We start from the raw sequence: 18,916 nt of genomic DNA on the forward strand, positions 1-18,916 counted from the left end.
TCACCAGCCGGCAGCAAAAAGAACAGAATTCCTCCGCCAGATCCTAGGCTTTTACGTGCTGCTGCAAAGAGGCTCGTCTCCGCCTTCCCCCATCTCAGCAGTCAGCAGCAGAGAGGAGGACAAGACTCATCCTACAGATCCTGAGGCACCTCCTGGTTCCTGCTTCCCCTGTTCTCATCCTTTTGCTGACTCCAGTCCTCCTCCAGACCCTGCACTTTCTGCTTCCCAACTTCTTCCCAGCAGCAGAACAATGTAAGGGGGTGTACAGTCATGTAAGAGAGGGTAGAGGTCTTTTGACATCTGATTTAAGGAAGTGGTGTGGTGTTCCGGACATCTAGTCTGACAGATACAACCGCCCCTTTGAGGGCAACAATAATAATGATGCGGCCTGCGATGAAATTTAGTTTGACACCCCTGTTTTAGAGCATCCACAAAAGATGAGAGCAAAATGTTATTGCTCAATTAAAGTTGTTTATTGCCCTAGTCGAGTTAGCTGCAGTTCAACATACCGAAATTGCAGCATGGGCGTCCCATGCTTTCAATTTGCAAAATCCTTAAATGAAGAAACATCTTCTATAGGTACAGTGAGATGTCTAAGACCATGACTGCAGGATTAGCTACAGAAACAGATCACTATTTAGTGAACTCTTTTTCCACTGGATAGACCTGGGCAGAGATTTTTGGAGGAGTGAAAGACTTATCGTATTGGCGTTTTTACACGTGTTCATTACCTACTGCTTATAATATATAAACATTCATTATTATTTTTAATATATTACAATATTTATATTATTTATTTCTAATTATTTCAAATTGTATTCTTTTTGAACAGAACACGTGTCTATATAAAGGGTTCTAATCACTTTTTCACCAACTATCCCGGATCAGGCGTATACCCACTAAGTGCATCCCTACAACGGATAAATTCCTCATGCTTTATACTGTATCCCAGAGTTTTCCTAGTAACCTTCTGGTTGATACTTGATAATAATAATTTTTTCTATTTTGCTATGCAAGTATTCGACTTTTAGATTTGTCGTTACAATTTTTGGACAGTATCGGTGCAATTGTCATTTCAAGTTTTTGGATTAATTAGTTTTTATTCTTAGTCTATTCTATAAAGCTCCTAAGAGTGGATGCGACTTCCACGAAATGCGTACAGCTACACAGTACTCATATGGATCTGGACACGGACCAGGAATTATGCATTATGTGTACAATATGTATATTTGTGCCACTGTATATGTTTTAATAATAATATATTTATATCTATGCATTGTATTCATACATGATTTGTTATATATTTTGCGTTTCTGACCCGTGTCCAAACCTATTGTCATTTATTCATTTTATATCCAATTATTTATATACATGCTGCGTGACTGCCTTTCATCAAGTTAGCATCAATAAATCCATATTTATATTTTTTATATACCATCTCCTCTATTTAATATATGCAGCATCGACCTCACTCAAAGTCCCCATTTTTTCCCCTTCCCCCTTCTCTCTTTTTTGACTCGATATAGATATAAGGGACGGAGGTCCCTGCTGCGATGCCGCAGATCAACTTTTAATTTTTACTTTTCAAACTTATCTGGAGAGATCCAATCGTTATCGATTTCCCATTCTATTTGTTCATGGAGAGTGGAAAACCTTTCACAGCCTTCCGTGTCTGCCTCATTTAGGTCAGGCATATTGGGATCTGACTCGGGTAGAGACAGAGGAGCTGGAGAAGGGGCATGGCAAGTTGTAGCCTTGGACAAAGATGGCTGTATTAAAACAGTTATCCAAGGAATTGTGACTAAGAGGCAGAAAATTCTGCTTTTGTCAGGTAAGCTGCTTGTTGGGTGCCTGAAATAGAGCTAAAATGAGATGCAAAGACCGGTGTTAGAAATTGGTTCCTGCTCCAGTGCAAGGGAAGCATCATCACTGAGGTTGAGTGTTGTGTGGGCCTTCAGCATAGCGAATGTTCACCTGGTTTCCACCATAGCCATGGGTGAGGGTATTCCTCTATGGGGGTACTCAGAGTAGGTTATATGTGTCTGGAATGGATACGCAGCAATTTGGGTGTAGACCAGTGGTTCTCAACTCCTGTCCTCAGGACCCACTAACAGGCCAGGTGTGCAAGATAACAAATACCTCACAGGTGATCTCTTTTGCTGCTCAGTCATTGCAGGATTCTAGTCTGTATCTCCCCAAAGTAATACTTAAAATCGAGCCTGTTCGTGGGTCCTGAGGACAGGAGTTGAAAACCACTTGTGTAGAACCTCCTGTAAAAATCCCCATGGTTAAAGGGCAGTAGGAAGCACCTGAGTACCTTATAAGTGCTCTAGATGGAAATAGTGGTAAAGTGTGCAAACTGTGATGGCATGTCACACCTGGTAAGCCACCTTAAATGAAGCTCCATCAAGTCTGAAAAGTTTACAGTGTTACGTGAATATATGCCAAACATAGCCCCACTCTTACAGTAATGGTCTCTTTACCTGTCCATGACACTGGACTGTATAGTCTTGGCTTTGTCCGTTTTGATGGGCATACTCTCAAAGGGGTCTTTAGGATTTAGGTCCCAAAATGTTGACCAGAGCCCTGGACCTGTATAGTTCCCTGCGACTGACTACAATGCACAAGTGACAGAGTGAGCACCTTTGCAGTATCCAGTGCCTGAAGCAACATTACAGGCTGTCCCTACGGCATGGGGTCGTGTGAAGCTCCCTAGGTTTTACCAAGGTTGTGCAGATCTGGGTGCACTGCTTCTATTGTTGTATTAGAAGACAGTGAAGAAGATGATTCAAATGAATCCAAAGATAAAACAATAACATTTGTTGGGAAATTGGGAAAGCTCCCAGGGAACGTGACCTCAAAAGCTTTGATAGCATATGATAGGAGATCACACCTAAACACTTTAACTTTGCATGCAGTCAGGCAGGCCCTTGCACTACATAGTTGAAGTTAAATCATAAAGGAACCGAATAAGAAAACTGTATAATGTATGGCCAGCTTAACTACTACCAGCTATACCATGATCAGGATACATGATAACCTTCAACGAAACAGTATAACCTTCAAAAGCAGCAGACAGAGTTCACCCCAGGCAATAAAAAAAAACAAACAAAAAAGGGACACAATTTCTAGATGGCTCTTTTTACTGATAGAAAAAGTTGCTAACTTACTCATAAGAACATCACAAATTCATAAATTCTCTGTATAGCAGCTGAGAGACTTTGGAGCCTAACTTAAGTATAAAGTGTAAAAGAAAAATAATCAATCAGTTCGCTAAGAGAAAAAAAAAAAAAAAAAAAAGTTAAAAAAAAGTAAAATAAATTAGACGGCATTCTAGGGGAGACAAAAACCTGCCATATATGCCAGACGGTGGACTACTTTCTCTTGCTGACCTGATTCATATTCAGAGAAGCGAAAGATTGAATAATAAAGTTGTCCACTCCCAAGTTCCTCAACCTATGATTCTCTGAAGGATATTTAACATATTTTTTAATATAGTAATTACTCTAGAGGTGTTTAGAAACCCAAGATGGATTCGTCCCATAACAGCTCCTCCTCTGTTCGTTGGTCTGTCGGTTTTTTGGACTTTTTGTGTTTTTTACTCTCTTTATCAGTAGACGGCTTATCTTTCTTTTCTTTTTTGTGTTTGGGTTTGTCTCCAGAAGCCGCTGTTTTCTTTTCCTTTTCGCTGTCTTCTTTGCCTGAGTCCGTTTCCTCGATTTTTCTTTTCTTTCTCTCGCTGCTCCCATTTTCTCGCTTTGATTTGCTGTGGTGTTTCCGCACTTTGCTTCGGTGTTCCCCTTTATGGTGCTTCTTTTTTTGGGAGTCGCTGCTGTCATCTGAGGAAGAGTAGTCACTGGAGTCGGGGCTGGAGGGAGGAGGTTTTCTAGGTGGGGCTGTTTTCATGGGTATCCTTGACGGCTTTGGTGGCCAGTAAGCCAGCTCCCAGCTAGCCATTCTAGGATCACTGACAGGATGGGGATTAAAGGGCATGTACGGTCTGGCCTTATGAGCCATGTATTTGTAACCAGCAGGATTTGGGGTTGGATGAGTTGGTGCAGGTTCTGTTTCCTCAGCACTGTCTTGCTGATCTTTTTCTGGTCTAAACTGAGTTTTTGGTGCCAAGCCTCGAGCCTTCTGGACTTTTATATAATCTTCCAATTCATTCTCAAAAGAGTCATAGTTTTTCTTGGTTGTCTTCATTAAATGAGCCACGAGGTTTTCTCTAAAAAAATAGGACAAGACCATTTTTTTTATTACAATAATCATCTTAGCATTGTTTAAACCAGTGTTTCTCAACCTTTTTATCAGTCAAGGAACCCTTTAAAATTATGCACAAATCTTGAGGCACCGCATTCTAAAATGTACGACTAAATTAATAGTTCCACATATTGCAGCATCAATCACACATGGGGGCCACTCAACGTTAGAGGGGATTTCTTCCTCCACCTGACATGTATTCTAGCATTTCTCTTCTCCCTCAGTCTCTTTCACCCTTTCTACTAACATGACCCCAGTGCTAACAGAGAGGGGAAAACAAAGATGATGTGCAGGCACCCAGTGTCCTCTTCCTCAACCCATATTTATTATTGGTTGTTGGGATGCCATTGGCTGACCCACATGGTGCCCAAGATTGTAATGCTGCACAATAAAAACCTGTGTTTTTTAGTAACAAAAAGGTAGGTTTGATCCATTTGCTGGCTTGTTGGCAATTTTTAGGCTTTTTGCTAAGGTACCCTTGAAAAATCCAGAAGGCACCTCAGGATGCCAAGGTGCCCTGGTTGAAAAAGGATAGTTTAAAGAATGTTTTTTAACCAAGCATCCATACAATATATTGTATCCTCTATGCTGGGAGCCTTGAATTTCCTGGAGAAAGAAAATACTCAGGGAGCATTCTATGCTTCAATTATGTGGGAATAAGGGTGTCAGGACACCTGCCAAGCACAAGCTTTTTTCCCCAAGTCCATGATCCACAAAGTTTTATTGGCAGACAACCCTGGAGTCTGCACCTTCAAATGCAAAGATTGAATACTAAAACAACACAGGTGTTTAGACATTCAATAATAAATATAGATTTTCCTTACAAGGGACATTCAAATAAGGAGAAGTTAGTTTTTGGCTATTTATATCTTAAAATATTACTTTTCCAGTATTTGGATATGTTTACCTATGAAGAAGCAACTACTAGCATGACAGTTTGAGTCAAAACCTTTTCAAAGTTTATTGCAAAACAATCACATTATTATTTTTGGTTTACTCGGTTAATTAATGCAAAATCTAAAAAGCTATCTCTGTTTAGTATAAATTCAGGATTTTATTCACAAATCCAATGTTTAGGACTTCTAAATATTAACCAGTTGCCAACCGCTTACGTTATATTTACGGCGGCAAGCTGGCTCCTACAGACAGAACTACATAGGGCTACGTCGCTCGCCTGACGGCAGCTAGGGGGGGCGTGCTCCCGCCCCCGATCATCAGCGGGGAAGCCGATGCATGTGTCAGGCGGCTCCGATTGCCGCCTGACTTCCTCGATCTTTCCCCGCTGAGAGAGGACGACGGTCAGCTGTTGTAAACACAGCCGACCGTCCTTCTCCCTGCAATGATCACAGAGCTCATGTGACCCTGCTATATAGGATTGCATGTCTCTGATCATTTTACAAGTCCAACCCCCATACAGTTAGTATAGGTGATCAAGGGGTTAAATGTGACCCTAGGGGAGTGATCCTGTTAACCCCTTCCCTGCCAGTGTCATTATTACATTAACAGTGCATATTTATAGCACTGATTACTGTAGTAATGTCACTGGTACCCCCAAAAGTGTCAAAAATGCCAGTTAGGGGTGCGATCTGTGCGCCGCAATGTTGCAGTCCCACAAAAATCGCACAGGTGATCAAATATCACCAAAAGAAAGCTCTATTTGTGGGGAAAAAAAGGACATACATTTCGTTTGGGTACAGCGTCACACGACCACGCAATTGTCCATTAAAATAACGCAGTGCCGAAGCGCAAAATAGAGCCTGGTTATTAAGGGGGCAAATCCTTCCGGTCTTAAAGTGGTTAAACCTAGGCAGCACGCTAATGATTTTGTTAAGCAAAATTTGGCACAAAATGTCTTAGGAAGCAAATTAAAAAAGGTCAGCATCCAATTCTTTCAAATTTTTAATCCAAAGTGTATGAACAGCTCCAGATTATCATGCTAATACAATTACTGGATGTAAACCCTTTTTTTTTCTGTGCAACAGAGATTTCTTGTAGCCCTAATGGGGCATGGAGCAGTTTCTACCTTGCTACTGGTGTCCGTGATTAACAAATATAGAAAATTATCAGCAAAAGCTGGTGACAAATGATTCCGTGTGCCCTCCTTTTTTAAAAACGTTAAAGGGGGTTTTGTCTTTTTAAAAATGTCTATTGCCAGCATTGGTAGGTGTTCTGTAGTCCAGCAGATGAGAACTGGTGCAGGACTGACAACACTTCAGTGTTTTTACAAGACAAAAGATATGAGAATGGTGCATGTTTCGGAGAAATGTACTCTCTAGGTTTTTATTTAGCCCTGACATATACTAACATAATTCCACTGTATTTACAAAGTAAGTTTATAGCATACTACTTCATAAAATAATCATACACTAGACATGTTGCTGTTGGAAGAAAGGCTAATGCAAACTACCATAACGGAAAAGAAAATAGTTGCAGTAAAAATGTGAAAATTAAAATCCAAAAATAAAAAGCCAAATTCAAGTCTGACCTGCCACCTGCTGGCGACTGCTATTCTAGTAAGATGTAATTTAGGACTATATGTAACCAAGTAATTTTTATTTGGTTTTAAACTGGGAAATCTGAACTTGCAGGGGCTGCGAGGTCCTTTGTTGACTAATCCAAATGGCCACTGCCCACACCTATAATCCGGCCTTTACAGCAAGGAGCACATGGAAGGGTGATGGATGTCAAACAAAACCAAAGAAAATTTCCAGCTCAACTCCCTGACCAGCCTGCCAGGAATTTTAGCGTTTTTCTCCTTAGAGAAGGATAGATTCACCCTGCAGCTGTAAGTTCTGTTTCCCACCTGTTGTGAAATTGGAAAAGGCCAACTTCTCTAACATTGCACAAAATGTCTCCAAGAAAAAAGCCCATTCAGTGGAGAGGGACATTGATGAAAGCAAGTACTTAGCATTCTAAATTCCAGCTACCAAGCAGTGAGGAGCACCGTTTATTTCATTTAAAGCATTTCCTATAAGTGGTGTGAAATTACTTACTTGATTTGATGCTTGTTTCCTTGCATGTGGGATTGGTACATCTCTATGGAGGTGAGGGTAATGCTGCAGATTGGACACACATACATCCCATCTCCTGTTTGAGGGGAGAGAAACAAAAAGAAAAAAAGGGTAAGAAACATGCTGACCCTGAGTGGCTACACCACTCCACCACTGTATCTATAGAGGGAGCCATGGTTGTAAACCATACTAGACTTCAAACATATCAGCCTTTCTTTGCCTCCACACCTACAAGGGTTAAATGCTAATTTTTTCCTATAATATAAGCAAAAAAGTGCATTTACTTAAAAGTGGCATTTTACCCATAAAAACTTGATACAAATGTTCTTTAGCAAGGAACACACATTGCACATTAATAATTAGGCTATCAAAATTAGTGTGTGCTGTAAATTGCCTCCAGCATCACTCCTGTTTCTACTTGCTGGAGGCTGCCATTCCAAGTCTCATGCGAGGTGCGGAAGTCTCCCTCCATTGAGCTGTGGCTCCCTGACACTCGTAAGTGCCACGCAATATCCCGGCTGTCAGCTGTCAGAACAGAGCCGATGCTTCCTGTATGGTCCTGGCTCCGTCCTGTCACAGGCAGAGTGATATCGAATGCACCCCGCCTGTTTTACATAGCTATACCTACATAAAGAGGCCAGCCTGAAGTGATGTGTGGGGGAAGCCCAACTGCAGAGGTCGTGTTTTCAAATACTTCCAGAGATCAGCTATAAAGAAGGCCTCAGAAAGGGCAGAAACTGGCAATCAAGGAGTATTAAACATTTACTTGCCAATAAAATAAAAGGGCAAATACATTTACAAGGCAAAAAAAAAACAAATAAAACAATTTTAGTACGCTGTATCCCTGTTAGGGAAATGCATCCTATTTGTTATGTTTATTGTTATCATTGAAATTAAAAGAAAATCCCAAATTTTGGGTTGTCCCAAAATTAAGAATGAAACCCAAATCTTGTAGCTGGACCATATGACTTAGTGGACCCACTTGTCTTGCACCAGGGAAGGTCACAGGTATGGAAACCAGTGAAGACGTCCCCCCACACCCCAGGTACAGGTGAGGGCGCACCTTCAAGCTGAAGGGGCCTTGTCCTCGAGTCTGGAGATGCCCGCTCTTGACTTGCCAGACCAAGTTCGCTTGGATCCTCCTGAGGGACGAAAAAAACTTCTTATAAGCCAAAAAGGAGGTCCCACGTCTATGACGAGGGTCCTTGCCCTTAGTAGCCTGGGTAAGAAGGGTACTCTTCCCCCCCCCCCTGCGAGACCATTAATGATGGCATCCGGGGTAGCACCAAACAGGCGATCTCCTTAAACGGGAAGATCAGTCAAGGCCTTTTTAGAAGTATGGTCTGCTGACCAGCATTTGAGCCACAAAAAAAGACTAAGGACCACTGATGAAACAGAAAGCAGAGCCACTAGGGGAGCCGCATCCAAAGAGGCATCACAGATAAACTGCAGCCCCTGGACCAGCTGGTCCGCCAGCTCAGCAAAGGCAGGGAGGAGCAGTTCTCCCTCCAGGTCACAGTGTAAAAGCTTAGCCCACTCGGTCAGAGTCTGTGACACCAGGGCAATGGTGAATATCGGCCTCAGTGCTGAACCAGCCAGGGTGTAAATATTGCGGGCCACAGCCACTGCCTTCCTGTCAGCCGGGTCCTTAAAGGCCGGGGACTCTTCAACCGGAATCATGGTTGCCTTGTTTAATCTGGAAAACAGAGGGTCCACCACCAGTGGAACAGTCCACTTCTTAAAAAGGGACTCCTTATAGGAGTATTCCTGTGTCCTCCACCTTTAAGGTCTCACGCACAGATACAATCTGTACGTCCCCCAGCGCTTTTTCTTGTACGGTTGCAGAAGTGGAGGAATCGTCCTCACTATCTGTGGATTCAGGGTGCGTGGTCGCAGACCGATGCAGCGTGACCACGTTCGTGTAGGCAAAATCAGATTCAGGATTTGAGGGGACAGATGAAGCAGAAGGTGCAGGGGGGGGTGCGCTTTTTTTGCCAGCCCGTTGCCGGAAAGCCACCTCCACCCTGGACACAAGGACTTCAGGACCGCCATCAGTGCATCGATGGATGGATGAGACCCGGAGGGCCCTGCAGCCTCAGAGAGGGGATCAGGTGGGGAGATGTGCTCTAAAAGACTGAGTCACCAGGGGGACCCCACAAAAAAAAAGTGTAAAAGACTAATGGACACCCGGTTGCCAGTCACAGAACCCCAATCAATCCTCAGCAGAGAGGGAGAGGACCCCACCAGACTCACCACCCCACAGAAACCAGGCACCGCAGCCACCAGGGAAATCTGCACAGCACGTACAGTGATCAGGAAAAGAAAGGATCCAGGAGTCAGCACCGGGGATGAGGAGGGGTTCCCCCCGCCGAAATCGCCGCCTACGGTCCTCCACAGTCATTGCTGTCGCTGTTTTCAATGGAAAACCACCGCCGGACTACACGAACATGGCCGCTGTGCATTGCAGCACAAAGGTTACAAGAAAATGGCAGCCCCGAGCGGCACCACGACCCAGGAGGGATTCCTAGGCCTCAGGACAGGCACAGGAAGGATGGAGCTCTGGAAAGAGCCCCCACCAGGTACAACCCCCGACCGCACAGCCGATCGTTCAGTCCCCAGCGGTGCCCCCCCCCCCCAATCGCCAGAATAGCGCCCTGCCCCTGAGGGGATGCCTAACAGGAAAGAGGGGAATCTGGGGGTCCGACCGTCCCATGGAGGGGCCCGCATCCCCCCCAAAACTCTCCAGGGGTAGAGGGGGGGGACAGCTACTCAACATACCAAGAACAAGGCAGGCACTGCTCCAGACAGAACCCCTTGCCATCTTAGTGGGGGGGGGGGTTGCGGTCGGCCAGGAGGAACGCTGCGACTCGGGCTGAGACCCAGTCGTATGCGACCTGGTGAGGCTTTCAACTCACATGGTCAGCACCCGTCCAGTGGGGCTAAGTCACGGCCAACCTAGCGCCGAGCTGAGGTCTGTGCGCGCTCGCTGGCCAGACTGGGGTGACCACTGCATCTAGATTATCCAGCCCATCTCCCAGCCCGGCAGTTGATTGCAGATCTCATAGGAAAAAGCCAGGAGAAAAAATTCTATCTAAAAAGAAAAGATTGCCAGGACCATAGATCCCAGCAAGGAACTAGTTCCTTACTCCTGACTAGGCAGAAAAAAAAAACTGAGTAACTATATCAGAGAGAGGGCAGTATAACCCAATGGTCATGAAGATATTGAGCTGTGTCCCTCAATGAACGAAAGAGAAACTGCATTTTGTTTTACAAATTTTTTTACTGTTATCTTTGTGTAATATTAAAATGATCTGAAACATTTAAGTAACAAATATGCAAAAAAAAACAAAACAAAACAAAAAAAAAAAAAAAACAAAAAGTAGCAAATACTTCTTCACAGCACTGTACATGTATTGAGGACTGCCTGATCTGTGATGTTTGACGCACATCTCGAATTCCGATGGTCAAACATTACAGATTTGCAGACACAACCTGTGAATTAACTGACTGATCTTTAATATTTAGCGAACTAAAAAAAATGCAAGGAGGTACAGTTTTTTGAGTCTGTTCTGCCAAAAAACTCTTCCTTCTCTTAGCATTTTTTGTTTGTGTACATTCTCTTGTACAGTGCAATTACATATGCATCTATAAAATATAAAATGTAGCCAGGTGCTGGGACAACGCACACAAATTACATCAGTGACCCCTGAATGGCCAAGTGGGAAGGCTGCAAACCCAAAAGATATGCCGGAGAAAATGTTCATAGAAACCAACAAAATGGCATAGGAAAAGCACACAAACTGTTGGGGGGTAGAGGAGGGTAAAAGGCGAGTCCTCCATAATGTGCAAGTATGTTATGGCAAAAATTCCCTCTGCAAATAGTGGTTTAATTTGGATGAGTGCAAGTCTGTGCAATGTTTTATCAAACCCAAGTAATAGGTGTTTATGTAGAACATTGAAAGTCTTGTGGGTCCTTCCAATCTTACCCCCCGAGTCTACAGAGAGCCCCGTATCTTCCATCTCCTCCACCATTTTCCGTCGTAACTCATTGCGAGCATGTTTCTTGCCGTTGTAGTGCTGCTGGGCCACCGATGGGTTGTTGAACGAGGCACAGCAGAGCTTGCAGTACTTGTTTGGGTCACTGAGATCAATCTCAGTATCGGCAGGGGATGGCTCGGTGCTGGCTTCCTGCTGGTTGGATTTCTCTGGTGGAGGGGACGTGACATCGTCCTGCTCACTGACAGGTGGAACAGCTGGAATAATGCAGAGAAAGGCAAAGTAAACAGCTGAAAAGCAACTGGCACTACAGACCGTGTGATGTATACACAAGTAGGGTTACCTAAACAAGTCAACAGAGCTGGGAATCAACAAATGATTTAATTGCTTTCCAAAAATGTTCTCTATTGTAAAATACCATCAGTATTTGATGCACCCAGGTACCATCTGGCAAACCCCATACATCCTCTTCTTCAGTGCATACTTTTTGTCTCTCAATAATAAAATTATAAAACCTTGGAATATAAACTCATAAATGGCACTAATACATTCTCAGAAAAATACATTATGATTACTAACTTTTCTATGCAGTTAAATAAACCAAAATTTCCTCTTTAGTACACATTCTCACCTGCTTCATCCGGACCGATCACTGAGGACTCACTGACCTCAGCTGTCCACTCACTCGTTTCCCCGGACAACTGCCTCAGCTTTTTGCTGTGAATTTTCCCCACATAATGTGACTGGGCGACAACTGGAGAACTGAACACCATGTTGCACAAGCTACAAAACTTGTTCTTATCCTGGGCTAATTGTTGATCTGCCTGAAATCAGAAACTAGCGTTAGACACCTGTAATAAAGGGTTCCTATAGAAGAACAGTCAGAGTATAGATTCTCAAGCAGTTCTAAAGACTACCAGTCTGCAGTTTTCATTCTGTATAAAAAGGATTCTTGATTCTCTATCAGTCCCCCCCATGGCTGCTTTACCTTAAAAAAGCTGGTTTAACGAAGTTTAAATAGTTAATTTGGACCAAGCGGATATGAACAAACCTTCGCTAGCAGATGCAGCAGCTGGGAGCACTGTATGAACTACAGCTCTATGTTCCAGCAGTAGGATAGGAACTTCCTGTTCCACTTCTGGAACAAAATCGAGTCAGGCTGAGGAAAGTCTTACACAAGTAGGTTTGTATTCGATGAATAAATATAAAGCTTCCTTGATTGGCTGAGCCAAAGATCATGATGTAATTCACCCACCTCAGCCAATCAGAGGAAGCTTTGTATTTGGTACATAGAGTGCAAAGATCCCTGTGAATGGCTGAGCAGCACTCAGCCTGACTCTATCTTGATTGGGGAGTGGGATGGGAAGTTCCCATCCCACTAATGGAACACAGCGCTATATAGTGTATGTAGCTGAGGCTTCTTAAATTTAATACAGTGCTCCCAGCCGCACCATCTATTAGTGAAGGTAACAGTTCTTTGTACCACCTTGGACCAAACCAACTACTTAAACTTCACTAAAATCTGGAGAACAGCTTTAAATATGTTTTGTTCCTTCTGTATAGTAGGTGCTCCACCTCCTGACAATGATTAAAGTATAGTTTTTCCAGTCGAAGAACATTTTCAGCAAGTACAGAAAATACTTGTTGATTTTGCCGTCACTTCCTGCACAGTCAATTAGTTAGTATACAGTCAAGTCCATAAATATTGGGACATCGAAACAATTCTAATTTTTTTTTGGCCCTTTACACCACCAAGATGGAAACAAACAAGATGTGCTTTAACTGCAGACTTTCAGCTTTAATTTGAGGGTATTTACATCCAAATCAGGTGAAAGGTGTAGGAATTACAACAGTTTGTATATGTGCCTCCCACTTTTTAAGAGACCAAAATTAATGGGACAATTGGCTGCTCAGCTGTTCCATGACCAGGTGCGTTTTATTCCCTCATTATCCCATTTACAAGGAGCAGATAAAAGGTCCAGAGTTAATTTCAAGTGTGCTATTTGCATTTGGAATCTGTTGCTGTCAACTCTCAATATGAGATCCAAAGAGCTGTCACTATCAGTAAAGCAAGCCATCATTAGGCTGAAAAAACAAAACAAACCCATCAGAGAGATTACAAAAACATTAGGTGGGGCCAAATCAACTGTTTGGAACATCCTTAAAAAGAAAGAACTCACCGGTGAGCTCCGCAACACCAAAAGACCTGGAAGACCACATAAAACAACTGTGGTGGATGACCGAAGAATTCTTTCCCTGGTGAAGAAAACACCCTTCACAACAGTTGGCCAGATCAAGAACACTCTCCAGGAGGTAGGTGTATGTGTGTCAAAGTCAACAATCAAGAGAAGACTTCACCAGAGTGAATACAGAGGGTTCACCACGACCTTAGGAAGGAACGACTGACAGGGTCGCAACACAACTTTTGTCCCTGTGAACCACCAGGTAAGGTGACCGCCAGGACAATGCAGCTACATCCGACACCCTACGCGCAGAAGCAATAGCCACCAAAAAGGCCACCTTCTGTGACAGAGTGATCAGAGGAAGTTACGAATATTTTCAAAAGGAGGTTTCTGAAGTACCGACAGTACCAAATTGAGATCCCACGGAGGTACTAGGGATCGCACTGGAGAAGCCAAATGGCAAACCCACTGCACGAAAGTGTGAACCAAGGAATTTGTGACCAACGGCCGTTGGAAAAATATTCCCAAGGCGGAAATCTGGCTCTTGATGGTGCCCAGAGCTAAACGCTGATCTACACCTTGAAGAAATTTCAGCAGGCGGGACACGGAAAAGGCACGGGGAGAAACGCCCTCCAAACTCGATGATAGATCTTCCTTGAAGTAGATTTTCTAGCTTTTAACAGCGTAGGAATCAGTGAATCCGACAGCCCTCTGTCCTTCAACACCTGGCTTTCAATAGCTATGCCATTAAAGCTAGCGACCGCAAGATGGAAAATCCGTCCTTGAGACAAGAGATCATCTCTCAGAGGAAGTCTCCAAGAAGCGTCAGCTACCAGCCTTACTAGGCCTGCGTACCAAGACCAGCGAGGCCAGTCTGGTGCCACCAGAATGACCAACTCCTTCCACCTTGATTCTGCGCAGCAGTCTCGGCAAAAGTTGTAGTGAAGGAAAATCGTAAATTAGGCGATACTAACCCCAAGGGGCCAGCAGAGCGTCCGGGGCATCAGCCAGAGGATCCCGAGACCTTGCCACAAACCTCTGCACCTTCCCAGTTGAAGCAAGAGGCCAACAGGTCTACATCAGGGGTTCCCCACCATAGACACAGTTGTTGAAACACTTTCGGGTGAAAAGACCATTTGCCCGGCTGCAACACCTTCCAACTGAGGTAGTCCGCCTGCCAATTTTCCACCCCTGGAATGTGCACCGCAGAGAGGGCTGGAACATATCGTTCTGCCCACTGACACCCCATATACCACAACAGCCGTGCATCTGGAGGGGGGGACAGGTGAGGGCGACCAGTACAGGAGAACCCCGCTAGTGAGGGGGAGAAACCATGAGGGAAGGAAGGTCACAGAAGGGGCCTACCAACCCAAGTAAGAGGAGAGGGGGGACACTGCTCACCACACCTGGAAACCGAGGGAACACCACTCCTGGCAGTCCACCGCTCCATCTTGAATGGTTGTGCTGTGGGCCAGAGGTACGCTGCGACTCTGGCTGTGACCATTATCGTGACCAGGTGTTTCACTCGCCAGCCAGCCCCAGCCAGTGGGGCTATGTCGTGGCCAACCCAGTGCAGAGCTAATAGTTGGGTCGCGCTCGCAGGCCAGACTGGGAAAACTTAAGTATCTAGGATATCCAGTGCGTCACCTAGTCCGGCAGTTGACTGTAGTTCTCACAGGAACAGAAAGTAATAAAAGAAGAAAAAATTCCATTTAAAAAAGAAAAATCAACGCCAGGACCGCAGACCTCAGCAGGGAACCAGGTCCTTACTCCCGACTAGGCAGAAAAAAACTGAAGTCCTAGAGCAGAAAACAGATTTTAACTTGTAAACACTGAGTGTTAAAAACAGGCCTGGGGCTTAAGTGGTTAACATGCTTTAAAAGGAACAGGAGATATATATATATATATATATATATATATATATATATTTTTTTTTTTAGGGTTACAAATGCTTTAACTCCGCTTTTCAAAAAATATGTCAAAGTTCACACATGATTTAGCAACAAAGCGTTCCGCCCACTGTAGAATGCCAGAAACTTCCTGGACCGTTAAGACACTTTGAGCCCCCTTGGTGACTGACATATGCCACAGCCGTGGCATTGTCCGATTGAAACCTGACGGAGGGCCCCTGAAGACAATCCACCCAATGGATTAAGCAAAGTCTGATCACCTGAAGTTCCAGGTTATTGATCGCCAGTCTGGACTCCACCAGAGTCCAAGTCCCCTGAGCACTCCGTGCCCCAGACTCCTCCCCACCCGGACAGGCTGGCATCCATGGTGACCACCATCCAGTACAGGGAAAGAAAGGATTTTCCCCGTCGAAGAGCCCGAGAACAAAGCCACCAGATCAGGGATCCTCTCTCAACAGGATCAGATTGTCCAAAGACTTCGGATTCTTGTCCCATTTGGCAAGAATCTCCCTTTGCAGAGGTCTCGTGTGAAACTGTGCAAACGGAACCGCCTCGAAGGTAGACACCATCAGGCCCAGCAATCGCATACAAGTCCTGAGAGATGACCGACTGTTGAACAACAAGATCTGAATAGCCACCTGCAGCTTTTGGAGCTTGTTCCTTGGGAGAAACACCTTGGCTGAGGCCAAGTCCAGAGTCAGACCCAGATAGTCCAACCTGGTGGACAGAACCAGAACAGATTTCTGTACATTCAAATTCTGCACCAAATTCTGGGTGCACCACTTTTAGTATATTTCCCCCATTGTGCTCTAAAAAGATAAACATATAGATTGCAGATTCAGATTCATTACACACCAAGATTTAATACGGACAACACTAACAGATAGCATCTTATTATAGGAAATTTAATATTACTGAAGCACTTTACAATTTGGTAAACAAGCTATACACGATTTATTACATTGTAAAAAAAAAAAAAAAAAAACACAACAAAAGCAATTTTTATATCTCAGTTTAATGCATTTATACTTACTGAACTGCTGTTCTGTGATAGAGACCTTGCAATCTAAAGAAATATGGACAAACATGAGGGTCAAGAGCTAATCTGTAGAAAAGACTGGATAAGTCTAATTAAAAAAAAATATTAATAATAAACAATGTTTTATAAACTGGACACTTAGCTGAATACTGTAAGAATGATGTAAAAGTGCAGAGCACTGGCAGAAAGAATGTCCCGCTGTGGCTATACACACAACTTCACTGTATCTAAGGAGGGGGGTAATGGTTGAAATCCAGGCTGACCTTCAAACATGTCTGCCTTTGTTCATCAACATCAGGGGTCTTCAAACTGTGGCCCTCCAGTCGTTCAGGAACTACAATTCCCATCATGCCTAGCCATGTCTGAATGTCAGAATTTTTCAATGCCTCATGGGACTTGTAGTTCTGCAACAGCTGAAGGGCTGTAGTTTGAAGATTCCTGATCTACATTATATGGCAGTTGGTGGATTTAGTGGTTACACAAGATAGTAAAGTAAAGTTTTTGCTGTCTTTCAAGCACACAAGAAGTTGATTTCCTGCAAGATCAGCTGGTATTTTCTATATTTTTTGAAAATGTGTTTAACTTGAAAAAAGAAAATGAATGCAGCCCCCCCATCTGAGGAATGGAAAACTTCAATACAAGGTTTTTGTGTTTAGATATACATTAAACATTGTGTCTGAAGGCGGAGCACAGGCTATACACAAAAGTGAAAAAAAAATGGATCTGTTTAAACTAAAGCAACTGGGAAGGGGGTGCACTGTCATGGAACAAACAATTGGTAGTCACCTCCACTCAAATAACCTTGCAGTGCAACTTTGGTTGGGTGCAACTTGGATACGACTGACCAGTAATAATGGACAACTGTTGCATTGTATAACATTCAGGTAAGACGTTCATGCAAGTTTTGAGGGTTACCATTGAAGTCTATGGCCCTCAATTTGTACGAAAGTCGGACCAAAGAAGTACATGAACTACTTTGAATTCGCTGCAACTTTAAGTCGCCCATAAATGAATGGTTATCATTGGAAAACATGGAGAACGACTTGTCTCGCAACTTTGATGTCCAAAGTTGCATGACAAGTCGCGCAAGCCTCAATGGAGCCTAAAGGCCCGTACACACGCACAGATTGCTGGCCGACCGATCGGCCGTCTTTTGTCCAGTGTTATTTGTTGGTTGAAATGTGCTCTAGACTGCACTGGACTTTTGTTGGCCAACAAAAGCCAACTTCAGAAGTGATGTCATGTGCTGGTTTACTTTCCATGTGTTTTTTCTTCTCTGAGCATGCCCAGTCTTGCTCATCTGATTTTTGTCTGCCGAAATCTGTACTGACTGAGGAACAATCGGCCGTTCTGTTGTTGGCCAACAAAAATTTTATAGCATGCACACCAGATTTTTTTCGGCCGAAAATTTGCAGTTGGTTGTCGGAAGCATCATACTAACAAGCCTACAATCGGCCAATCGGACGTTGGCCGACAATTTACAGCCAACAATCTGTGCGTGTGTACGGGGCTTTACTTTGAATTACTGTTTTTCCACTTCTTGGTTGAGTGGGGCATTGGTGATGTAGCCCTAGCCTCAGATGCATCCTGTGAAGGCTATATCACCGGTGCCTCCCCCTTCTTACGATGTGCACTGTCACATGTTCTAGGAAGCAGATCCTGAGTTCCAGATAGTAAAGGGAGATGGATTTGATTTCCTTTCGTGAAATTTCAAAAGTGTCTTTGCTGTAATTTTTAACATAAGGTTGAGGCTAATTTTTTAGGACTTTCTTGCCTTCCACAAATGACAGTGTTTGGACCAAAACACAGCATCCTGAGAAGAAAGCCACATGTACCATTTCCAAGAGCACCAGCAGAGGGACGGAGTACAGCGGGAATGCATGAGGGTCTCAAAGCAAGGTAATTCTGCAGCTGCATTGCATGCCACACAGTGCTCCTACCCCAAACCCCTCCCCCTCTACAGCCCCAAAGATGCCACACAAATACCAACTTTTCTGAACTTAATATTCCCATAAAGCTAGATGCCGTGGCTCTCTTCATTGGAATACTAAATGAAACTCAAAATATGGAAAAACTGGAGAAAGAAAATCTTACACGAGAATGAATGCGCTCTGCTTTCTGATCGGCTTTCTTCTTAAATGCCATTTCTTCCAGTTCTTTATTTAGGAAGTAAAGGCGAACTTTTTGAGCATGTCTCTTACCCTGCAAAAAGAGTAAATCAAAACATTAAAGGAGTATTTCATTAATTAGATTATTCGTATCTAAAATTGACTACATAACATAACCCTGCTCGAATCCCAGAAAGCTTCTAGATGAGGGGAGCTCTGAGGCAGACGCATGTCCTATTGGGGGGGGGGGGGGGGGGGTTGGAAAGACGACAAACGTTGAATAATTCCTACTAAGCAGGTTTGGCCAAGGGGCATGGGATCAGGTTTGTTGATATAGAATCTCTTCCTGATCCGACAGGAAATATCTATATTGGAAAATGTTCTCTTACTCATGTAGCAACATTTAGGA

At 43.7% G+C, this 18,916-nt stretch overlaps 1 protein-coding gene across 2 annotated transcripts in view; it reads right to left on the reverse strand.

Moving 5' to 3' along the window:
- Nucleotides 1–3,127: 3,127 nt before the first annotated feature.
- Nucleotides 3,128–18,916, reverse strand: part of KRCC1 (lysine rich coiled-coil 1) — a 65,418-nt gene continuing 49,629 nt past the window's right edge. The window contains exons 3-8 of one of the 2 annotated variants that reach the window (XM_082258505.1): nt 18,494–18,601; nt 16,394–16,426; nt 11,899–12,091; nt 11,258–11,524; nt 7,254–7,347; nt 3,128–4,225 (exon numbers count right to left, since the gene is read on the reverse strand). In XM_082258505.1, coding sequence (XP_082114631.1) covers nt 3,517–4,225; nt 7,254–7,347; nt 11,258–11,524; nt 11,899–12,091; nt 16,394–16,426; nt 18,494–18,601 — 1,404 coding nt within the window. In that variant the 3' untranslated portion in view covers nt 3,128–3,516. The remainder of the gene's footprint in view (nt 4,226–7,253; nt 7,348–11,257; nt 11,525–11,898; nt 12,092–16,393; nt 16,427–18,493; nt 18,602–18,916) is intronic. The other variant, XM_082258506.1, reaches the window with a different exon arrangement.

Source organism: Pelophylax lessonae, assembly GCF_965119305.1.
Source record: "Pelophylax lessonae genome assembly, chromosome: 1".
NCBI lineage: Eukaryota > Metazoa > Chordata > Amphibia > Anura > Ranidae > Pelophylax > Pelophylax lessonae.